General features: G+C 46.2%; 1 protein-coding gene across 1 annotated transcript; it reads left to right on the plus strand.

Moving 5' to 3' along the window:
- The first annotated feature begins 6,276 nt into the window (after positions 1–6,276).
- LOC103968806 (leucine-rich repeat receptor-like serine/threonine-protein kinase RGI4) lies at positions 6,277–10,864 on the plus strand. Its single transcript, XM_009382126.3, has 2 exons — positions 6,277–9,585; positions 9,818–10,864. The coding sequence occupies exons 1-2, from the start codon at positions 6,687–6,689 to the stop codon at positions 10,297–10,299; spliced, it is 3,381 nt and encodes a 1,126-aa protein (XP_009380401.2). The 5' UTR covers positions 6,277–6,686; the 3' UTR covers positions 10,300–10,864.
- The last annotated feature ends 335 nt before the right edge of the window (positions 10,865–11,199 follow it).

Genomic DNA, 11,199 nt, shown 5'->3' on the forward strand with positions numbered 1-11,199 from the left:
GAAACTACAAGATGAAATTTTCTTTTGCGGGAGATCGTCTCAAACTATACCAACTTTACAAAATGCTTGGATTGCTTTGTCGGTGATTTAAAATTGTTGAGTCAGATCGACACTTGGATGTCGTTCGGAGCCCATCTATGTTCATTTTCGAGTTTGTTTCAGGTTAAGGTGTCAAGAAATCGGGGAATGTGTATTGAACTAGGGATTTACATGGTAACAGTTTGTTGAGTCACCTTTCTAGTCAAACGTTGTGTGGTCGATCTACTTGGGTTGGGCTAAGTTGACATACCAGATCACTAATCTTATAAGATTGGGTCCACATGAAGTGTTCGGGAGATTGTGTCTGGACGGTACCATCCCTTATCCTAACGATATCACTTTTTGTTTTTTTAGAAAAGTACATTTTGTACTTTTCATCTCACAAGCAATTCCATCGCTTGGCCCAACTTCAAGTAACTGAATTGACCTTCCAATAAACTCAATTCAGTCCTAATTTAGGCATAATGAGCTCCTAATCAAGTTGGCATGGTTACACCTAAAATCAACTCAATTAAAACCTAAACTATTTTGATCAAGACACAAACTATTACAAACATAAATCTTATGTTATCCGGCATGTCATTGGTTCATCCGATACTTCGTCTGAACCTTCGGCGCATCGTTCTCTCTTTCAACGTATTGCCCGATCCATTAGTATATTGACCTCTGCAATATCTAATCTTTTTGGCCCAATATCCGATCCTTCTAGCCCGATGCGCGAACTCATGACACAAAGTCTATCTTCTGGCATGTCAACCAATCATCCGACCCGACGTCCAATCTTCTAACGTAATGCTCTCCAGCCTAACGTTTGATTCTTCTATTTTAATCAATTTATCTTTTCATGATCGAAGTTAGTCTTATGTTACTTAAATGCTCATTAGATAATAACATCATCAATTGATTTCATCATCAAAATTCGAGATTCAACATTTGTATAATATTTCTCATATCATTAGCCTCTCATTGTGTTCAACACTTGCAAGGGCTTGATTCATAGGTTAGGTGTTCACATCGGGCATTTATCAGATGATGTTCTATGATCAATCTGGCTATATCATTGAGCGTCATCATGTTTGGTTTCATTATGAGTGTAAGACGTTTTGTTGTCAATTCAATTACATTATCATCAAGGGATACTTCATGGTCGATTTGCTCATGTTATCATCGGTAGATGTTTCATGGTTGATTTAGTTGCAACGTTGTATTGGTAGATGTTTCATGGTTGATTTAGTTGTAACGTTGTCGAGAGATGCTTCCTAGTTGATTTGGTTGCATTGTCGTTATGGGATGTTTTCGCTGATTTACTCATATTGTCTTTCATAAGACACTTCACGAACGATTTGATCGTGTTGTCAATTTAATCATCTTATTATTAAAGGATGCTTCATGGCAATCATATCCTGATCATATGATACTTCAAGGTCAATTTGATTGCATTATTATTCTAGGACATTTCATAGTCGAATCTATCACATTGCTGCTAGGAGATGACTCTTTGAGCGACTCATTCAGGTTATTCTTGGGAGATGCTTGGCCAATTTGACCATCTTGTTGTCGAGAGATGCCATATTGGTTGATTCGATCATATCGGCATGCTCTTTGTTGTCTACAGTATGTATATTGTTCGCCTTCGTTGTTTTGAATTATGATTTGCATAACAAACTCTACGATAAGAGAGCATCGAATTTTTAATATTATTTTATTAATTTTTAGGAAATGTTGAAGACTCGATACCATCCCTTGCATTTGTTTTATTGTAGTGCTCGAGTCTCACAGACATAAAGTTACAACTAGTATATTAATAGAAATATAAATTATATATATATATATATATATATATATATATAATTTGTATTTCTATTATCCTCAATGATATGATTTGTGATATCATCTCAAGTTTATGGTTGGGTTTATCTAAATTTATAAACCTCGATGTATAAAGTGGATATTCACTCAATTCTAAATCCCATAACTCTAAGAAAATATTTTAAAACATATCAAAAAGACATAGCCTAATTATATCCCTAATATGATCAATTTAGCTCAAATAGAACTCCTTCTTTGGAAAATAGATAGATTCTGAGTATCTCAAATTAGGATACTCATAACTCTATGTACTGATCTTAGACTAAAGTTATACTGAATGCCTTAAAACCATAAGAGATTCATACAAAATATATCTAAAAAATAAATATTAATTCAAAGTTTAGATTACTCAAAAGTAGTTGAAAAAAATCAGTTTATATAGTAAGAGAAAAATTAAAATTTTCTTACCTCAACCTTCCTTACATCCTTAGAGCTTTGGTTTCCAACCTCTAGAGAAAAGTTGAGAGAATGACTGAATGAAACAAAAGGTCGTGAGTTATTAGGTCGATAAAGAGGATAAGGTCAAAATAAAATAGGGGTATTTAATAGGTTACTTAGGATTCAATCTATCTGGTTTATAATAAAAAGATAAATTAAGATTATTTTTTTCAATTTTTAATTTTTGGAAATGATATTGATGAAATTTTTTAAGAAAATATTGAAATATTAAGCTTTTAGATGTAATGATATTGATAAAAAAAATAGATGATATTGGAGTAGGGTATGATTTCGAATTCTTCCTCTCTTTTTTCTTTTTCTGTGTTTAAGTAAAAAATAATCATGCGATACTCATTCTTCAATTGGGATTGTACCATACATCCAAATTTTGTTTACGCATCAAATCTATACCGACTTCATTACTCGTGATAAGGGATGTTAAAATATATATCAAGTTCTTTCCTAGTGAATTAAACTCTTAGATGTAATGACACATGAAAAATTCGAAGAGTCTACAACTAATCCGTCTTTAAGGCACCGCACACGCAGTGGGCAATTCGTCCATCAATGATTTTTGGAACAAAATCATTCTGAATCATATAAAGACAGTCTCTCTCTCTCTCTCTCTCTCTCTCTCTCTCTCTCTCTCTCTCATCTATTTTACTGACGTTGAGATGTTAGGTAGAAGAGGTGAGAGGGGTAAGGAATAATTTGACTCCGACAAAGATAGTCTAATGTGATTCACGAAAGAAAAAAAGTAAGGGATGATGATACGAGCTAACTGGTCCCATCACATAAATCACTTCAGTGCCGAAAGCGATACAAGTGCTTAGGCCAATAACCGCAAAACCGGGAGTGTGTCACTTTAAAGAAGCCCTCCGATGTAACACTTGCGGTTTATAGACGAGGCTTTGCTTAGGATAATCTCTCACGGTTAGGTGGTTCCAATCATTCTTTGATGTGAAGGACACTCCTTGTGGATTTCATAATGCAATGGTTATGATGATCGATGTTGTGGGGTTTCTTGCCACTCAAGTTTGCATTTTCCTGTAGATTCATTCGCTGCTGTTTCTAACTTGTCTGGCTAATCATATTAATCGTATGAGATGCCAGGCAGATGGTTTGAGTTGGAAGCTAATGAAGTCGAAAGCTTGCTTCATGCAACGTGCTGCTGTCCCGAGAGCTACCATTCGTCCTTCCTAATGCGTGGACTTGTAGTCATAGAACCTGAAACATTCCTTAGGTTATATGTTAGATGGTTTTGGGGAAAGGAAGGAAAGAAAGAAAGAAAAATAAAGAAAGAAAGAACAAAAAATGAAGAGTGGTTTCTTTTCATTGGGACACAATCCTATCGTTGCCGCAACTATAATAAGAAAACCCCGAATCCGACTTGTTGGTCGGTAAACGCTTTAGTCGAGGTATGATGCGAACCAATGGATGAGCGAGCTTCTACTGTTTGGTTAGGCACAAACCATTTCCTCTATCTGCGGCGCGCCCTTTCAACATTCATTGCTTCTTTATTCCTTGGTTCGAGTAAGAACCAAGTCGAAGAGAAGAGCATTCATTGATCATACGAGAATACCAAGCTTTTGTGTCTCTCGCCACAAGTATTGATCAGAGATGGTTTTGTTTGGGTTTCGATCGAGTGTACGTTCCCAGAGGGAAGGATTGCTAGTGTTGTCGCATTAAGGGTGTGTAAAAACACTAGTGTTGGCCTATCCTAGTCTGCATAGAATCTGAATCCGTGTACTCGAATCAGTTGACATGCAGTAGCCACGTAGAGATACCCAGGTGAAAGAAATTGTGTGTATTTGACCCGGCATGCCGCGCTCGGAGCGTAGTAAATTCAAGTGGCCGCCATCATAATTTGTGGGGGTCCGAGTGGACCTCCGGATGATCCGACACCAGGAATTTCGATCGTCTTTATTCTTCTGTGGGCTTGCTTGCCGTGAAGCAAACGGGGCCCAGAAGCCCGGCAGAGTCCCCTCCACCCTCCTCCTCCTGTCTCCTACCAATCACGTCCTCGGGTCCACGGCCAGAGTCGATTCCTCTGCTCTCTTTTTTCGTGGACGACAGGAGGTGGCACTCTCTCCCTCACTCCCTCCACACAAGTTCCCCACCGCTAGCTGGCTGTCCGAGGCCATGGTCGCATCTGGCTTCTACGCCTCACCTTGTCCCGCAACCCAATTAGCCTAAGAAACCTGATGATTAAGATACAGCAGACTGTGACCTCCATGATCACTCCACCATCTCTATCTCTGTCTCACTTCACGCTCAGCCCACTCCCTTCCCACGTGCCTAGATTCCCCTTCTTCTTTGCATCCATAACACCGCCAGTAGGGAGGGCCCCTCTCGATGACTACTATTATTTTGATCATAATGGTCATCGTCATCGCAAGATTTTTCGAATTCCTGATTCCAGTCCTCTGTTTGGAAGGATTCACGCGTTCCTCCGCTTAAGTTCATTTGTGGCAGCAGATCGTACGTGTTCATTAATTGAGCAACTGGACACTCGAGTACAGTCTTTACGCATCCATCGATGTCCGATGCCCGTAGACTAATCAAAACAGATCTGCCATGTATGGATGGGGTATCAAATGAACTCCACCATAGTTTTGGAGCCCTGCGAGGTGCCGCCGTGCGTATGTAGCCTGCAGAAAGCTATTTGTGATGGGCATGCACATTGATGGATGGTGTCCTCCTACCTTTGCTGAAAGCTTTTGGTCGATGGTTGCTGAATGGGATCGGTAAAGGTGTTAGAATATCGAATCGAACCTGAAATTTTTAGGATGTATGTATTTGTACGTTTGAAAGCTAAAGTTTGCATGTTGCATTTTGTCTTGGATTAATTGTCGGAAAAAGTGAGCGTTCAGAGATCATACCAACTCTTGCAAGATTGGATTATCTGCATCCTTTCTTGCACGAAACATATGATCAAAGTCCAGCTGTGAGTAGATACTATATCATTGGTTTTCATCTACTTTTTTTTTTCCTGCTTCTATCCTCTCATCTTTTGGTACTATGCTGAAAGGAAAAAAAAAAGAGAAAGTATGATGCAGACTGCAAAAACAGTGAACAAATTAGTAGTGTTATCTGGAAAGTACAGGTACCACAAGTAACAGATGGGTGGGTAGTAGTTGATCGCCATATAGAAAAGATAGATTCAGATGGACATTGATAGAAAAATTATCAAACATGCAATCATCATATAGTCTTTCTTTCATATATGAAGAATCATAATAGATAAATAATCATAAATAATCTTTTTTTTAATAAAATAATAATCATAAATTTTTTTTCTCTTCTCGAAAAGTATAAATTCATATGAAGTTTTATAACTCATATTTAAAAATTTTAATTTTGTTAATTTGAACGTCGAAAGGATTAGATTGAATTTTTTTTTTCAATCCTGATATTCTTGCATATGATACTTTAAAAAAATATCTCAATCCACCTCAAAATTATCTCGGATCCACCTTAGAGTTACCTTATAAATACGATATTTTTTTATCGAAAATATTCTCCATATTTTTATACCTATAGATTTCGGCCATATTAAATTAATTAAGATATTAATGATATTTGTAACGTTCATTTAAATGCGGATTGGATTTCTTAGCGGTAAATAATGGAGGAAAATCCTCGACTTTCTCTATATCCTTATGCCAAACCGATGGAATCTTCTTGCTGTTGAGATCACTGGCCACCGGCTACTATGGCCCCCCTTCTGGCTCTCATTGTGTTCTTTCTTTTTCGCTTTCTCTGACAAGCCAAACCTTTCCTACAAGTTACCTACCCAGTGTTTGGTTTCGAAACGTGGAGGCCATGTTACTCACTTGGTGGCCTCTCCGTATCATAAAGATAAAGTTGATTGCTCCATAACTGATTAAGAAAAAAATCGCACAACCCTCATCGATCGTCCCCACCCATCTCTCTCTCCGTTTCAGTACTAGAGCTGCCCCTCCAACCACCACTACTCTCTCTCCTCTTCATCTTCATCTTCATCTTCCTCCCAACATCACCAGGCAATAAACAGATTCAAGAACACCCATCTTTCTATCCCTCCAAATTCCATCCCTCATCTGCTGCACCGGTGTCATGGCCCAGCTGGTTGTCTTGGATCCGGAGATTCTGGGTCTTCTGATCAACTCACATATAAAGCTGCAGTAATCCTCTAAATTATGCTGATAAGCCATGGTCGGCCCCCCTCCCCTCTCCTTTTGCTCTACTAGTACTACTACACCTCCTCGTCTTCCCTCCCTCCACACCTCTGACACTCGCCTTCGACCAGGAAACATCGAGAGCAACAGTGAATAGAGAGAGGTAGTACACATATAGTAATGCCTGCCGGAGGAGTAAGCGCATGGAGGGTCTGTTGCTGCTTCCTCTTCTTCCAGCTATTGTTGTCCCCGGTTCTTCTATCCTGGGACGCTCTCGCCATCGATCCTCAAGGCGAGGCCCTACTCTCTTGGAAGCAGAGCTTGAATCGTAACAACCACCACAGCAATGGCTCGTCCAGAAACATCGGTGTTCTCTCCGACTGGAATCCCAACGATCCAAATCCGTGCCGGTGGTATGGCATCACCTGCGACGCCAGCGGGCGGGTGGTAGAGCTGAATTTGCAGTACGTGGACTTGCTGGGCGGCGTGCCCACCAATCTGAGTGCGCTGGCGATCTCCCTCTCCATGCTCGTCCTCTCGGGGACCAACCTGACCGGCCCCATCCCGCCCCAGCTGGGAGACCTCCCCCTGCTATCCCACCTGGATCTCAGCGATAATGGACTCGCGGGCGCCATTCCCGACGGCCTATGCCGGCCGGGGAGCCGCCTCGAGCGCCTTTATCTCAACTCGAACCGCCTTGAAGGGCCGATCCCGGATTCCATCGGCAACCTCTCGGCGCTCCGCTGGCTTATTATCTTTGACAACCAGCTCGAGGGGGAGATCCCACCGAGCATAGGGCAACTCGCGACCCTCGAGGTGTTCCGGGCTGGTGGGAACAAGAACCTGCGAGGTGCATTGCCATCAGAGATTGGCAACTGCACCAGCCTGGCCATGCTCGGCCTCGCCGACACCAGCATCTCAGGCCCGTTGCCGCCAACCCTGGGCCACCTAAAGAATCTCCAGACGCTGGCCATCTACACCGCGCTGCTCTCGGGACCAATCCCGCCGGAGCTGGGCCAATGCAAGGAACTCCAGAACGTTTATCTCTATGAGAATTCCCTCTCAGGTTCCATTCCGCCGCAGTTGGGCCAACTCGAGAGGCTCCAGAGCCTGTTGCTCTGGCAGAACAACTTAGTCGGCGTGATCCCGCAGGAGCTCGGCGGATGCAGCGAGCTCCAGGTGGTAGACCTCTCGATGAACAGCTTGACGGGGAGGATCCCCGCCACCCTCGGCAACCTCACTTCTCTCCGGGAGCTCCAGCTAAGCGTGAACCAGGTCTCCGGCCCGATCCCGCTGGAGATTGCCGGCTGCCTGAACCTGTCCGACCTCGAGCTCGACAACAACAAGATCTCCGGTGGGATACCCGCGGAGCTTAGCCGGCTACGCAATCTCCGGATGCTCTACCTCTGGGCAAACCAGCTCACGGGGGAAATCCCACCGGAGATGGGCGAGTGCACGAATCTTGAGGCGATCGATCTGTCGCAGAACAACCTCACCGGCTCCATCCCAAAGGGAATCTTCCGGCTTGAGAGCCTGAGTAAGCTGTTACTCCTGGACAACGATTTGTCCGGCGAGATACCCTCGGAGATCGGCAACTGCTCATCGCTGGTCCGGTTCCGGGCCAATGGGAACCGCATCACCGGAGGGATACCACCGGAGATCGGGGGGCTGAAGAACCTCAGCTTCCTGGATCTGAGCTCGAACCGGCTAACAACAGCCATCCCGGAGGCGATGGCCGGGTGCCGCAATCTATCCTTCGTGGATCTACACGACAACGACATCGGCGGTGTCCTACCGGATGGGCTCTTCGAGGGACTCCTCTCGTTGCAGTACATTGACCTTTCCGGTAATTTAATTGGCGGGATACTTCCGTCGGATATTGGGCTGCTGACCTCTCTAACGAAGCTTATTCTCGCGGGAAACCGAATCTCGGGCCCGATCCCGCCGGGGATCGGCTCGTGCTCGCGGCTCCAGCTAATGGATCTGAGCAATAACGCGCTCTCGGGCCAGATTCCGGGGAGCATCGGTAAGATACCGGCGCTGGAGATCGCCGTAAACTTGAGCTGCAACGACCTTTCTGGCCAGATTCCGGCGGAGTTCGCGGCGCTCGTCAGGCTCGGTGTACTCGACATCTCGCACAACCGGCTCTCAGGCGACCTCCAGCCCCTGGCGAACCTTCAAAACCTCGTCGCCCTCAATGTCTCCTTCAACAACTTCTCCGGCCGCGTTCCGGACAGTCCTTTCTTCTCCAAGCTCCCAACCGGTGATTTGGATGGCAACCCCGCCCTCTGCGTCGCCCGCTGCTCCGGTGTCTACGACTACGGCGACCGTATCAAGGAGCTGAGGGGCAGCCGTGTGGTCACGGCGGTGATCCTCTCCGTCGCGGTCGTCCTTTTCGCCACGGCTGCCGTCATTCTTCTTAGCCGAAGAATGGCGCGCCGCGGCGACGGCCGCGAGGACGAGGAGAAGGATGGCGACATGTTGCCGCCGTGGGAGGTGACCATGTACCAGAAGATGGAGATCGGCGTCGGCGACGTGGGCCGGAGCCTGACGGCGGCGAACGTCATCGGCCGGGGATGGTCCGGTGTGGTGTACCGTGCGAGGATCCCGTCCACGGGGGCGGTGATCGCCGTGAAGAAGTTCCGCACCGGCGACGACGCTGCGGCCACGGCATTTGCGTGTGAAATCGGGGCTCTGGCGAGGGTGAGACACCGGAACATCGTACGGCTGCTGGGCTGGGCGGCCAATCGTCGGACTAGGCTGCTTTTCTATGACTACCTCCCCAACGGCACGCTGGGAGGGCTGCTACACGGCGGAGGTATGGCGGCGGCGGCGGTGGAGTGGGATGTGCGGCTGGGGATCGCCGTCGGCATAGCGGAAGGGCTGGCCTACCTCCACGACGACTGTGTGCCGGCTATCATCCATGGCGATGTGAAGACAGAGAACGTCCTCCTAGGGGAGCGGTACGAAGCGTGCCTTGCAGATTTCGGCCTCGCCCGAGTGACGGGAGACAGGAGATCGGGAGGGGCGGATTCCGTCCCGGCCTCCCTCGCTGGTTCGTACGGTTACATTGCCCCCGGTGAGCCTAAGCTCTTCTCACTTCGTTTTGTTTCTTTTTATTTGAGTTAGTTACGCATTTTGGAGCTTTAACAGTCTTCTAATGCCGTTGGGATGCGGTGGGGTGGGGTGAGATGGTGCCTCACCTACCGTAAGTAGTTTCATTTGTTCTGTTTGCTTAGTGGTTCTTGTTTTAACATCGGAACGTTGGTGTCCATCCTAACCGTGGCGATGGGTGAATTTTCGTTGCACAGAGTATGGGTGCATGACGAGGATCACGACGAAGAGCGACGTGTACAGCTTCGGGGTGGTGTTGCTGGAGATGATAACGGGGAGGCGGCCGGCAGACCCGGCGTTCGGGGAGGGGCAGAGCGTGGTACAGTGGGTGCAGGACCACCTAAGGTGGAAGCGGGACCCTGCGGAAGTTGTGGACCCCCGGCTTCAGGGGCACACCGACCCGTTGCTCCAGGAGATGCTCCAGGCCCTGGGCATCGCCCTCCTCTGCGCCAGCTCCCGCCCCGATGACCGCCCCACCATGAAAGCCGTCGCCGCACTCCTCCGTGGCATCCATGGCCACGACGACTCCAACAACTCCGCTGAGGCCCGAAAGCATGGATCCTTCGGGGGAGGCGAAGAGGTCAGAAAGCGGGCTGAGCCGCCGGCGCCTGCCTCTCCGCCCCCCGTCCGCAGCTCGGTCGCATTCACCTCGTCGGCCAGCAGCGACAGTTGCTTGTAGCAGTGACGTCCACACCTTGGACAACGGCAGGCCTCCGGGGTGGTGACGGTGGGGCACAGGAAAGCAAGGCGCACGACGAGTAGTCGCTGTCGATTACGGAATGGTTGATTAATTTCTGGCGCCTGGATGATGAGATGCTGGAAACACTGCTGCCGTTGTGTGGAAGGAAGGCGAAGGCGCAAGTGGAGTCGTGGAAGGTTGGCTGAGCCTGTCGAGATGTCTGGCGTGTTGTTGATGAGCAGCGGCGAAGAGAAGAAAGAACGGGCAAATCTCCGGTTATAAAATGCGCTGATTGGTTGGGACACGTTTTATATGCCGGACCGAACAACGGCAATTGTGACCGGTGCTGGCTGGTGCTTCTTTCCCGCCCATTGCCTTGACTTTCGCCTTCCGGCGGCAAAATCGGCTGATGCAATTAGTGCTTAGTGGGTCCTTTATGCCGAGCCGCTTGGCTTCATGAGTTTGTCGTGCCACCAGTACGCGAATCCTACGACCAGGACAGATTTATTTATGTATTTATCCATAAGAATACAAATCAATAAATCATTTGCAGACGATTCCAACCCGATCTGATCCCATGAAAAAACATATTACAAGTCATAGAAACTTCACAAGTGTTATCTTTTGAGGGACGCGTGTTGCCTGGCTTACATGTCATAGAAAACTTCACAAGTCTTAAGTCAATTGATGTGATTTTGCCTGGTTTACATTAAGATCTAGATCGAAATGAGTTTTCCTTTTGATATCCAATTTAATCTCAAGATCGACGAGCATGAGTGTAGTAATAAATAATAAAAAGTGATCTCTTAATAATTATGCTAAAATAATGAGTTTTTTAATATAAAAAGATTAAATATTTTATAAAATATTCTACAAGAATATAACACTTGACTGTGTCTA

Source organism: Musa acuminata, chromosome BXJ3-10 (genome assembly GCF_036884655.1).
Source record: "Musa acuminata AAA Group cultivar baxijiao chromosome BXJ3-10, Cavendish_Baxijiao_AAA, whole genome shotgun sequence".
Classification (NCBI taxonomy): Eukaryota; Viridiplantae; Streptophyta; class Magnoliopsida; order Zingiberales; family Musaceae; genus Musa; species Musa acuminata.

Bases quoted from the DNA above. Each gene is read 5' to 3' on its own strand.
- LOC103968806 (XM_009382126.3), top strand. From the start codon at position 6,687: ATGCCTGCCGGAGGAGTAAGCGCATGGAGGGTCTGTTGCTGCTTCCTC. The intron at 9,586-9,817 runs GTGAGCCTAAGC...TTCGTTGCACAG, and splicing joins GTACGGTTACATTGCCCCCG to AGTATGGGTGCATGACGAGG.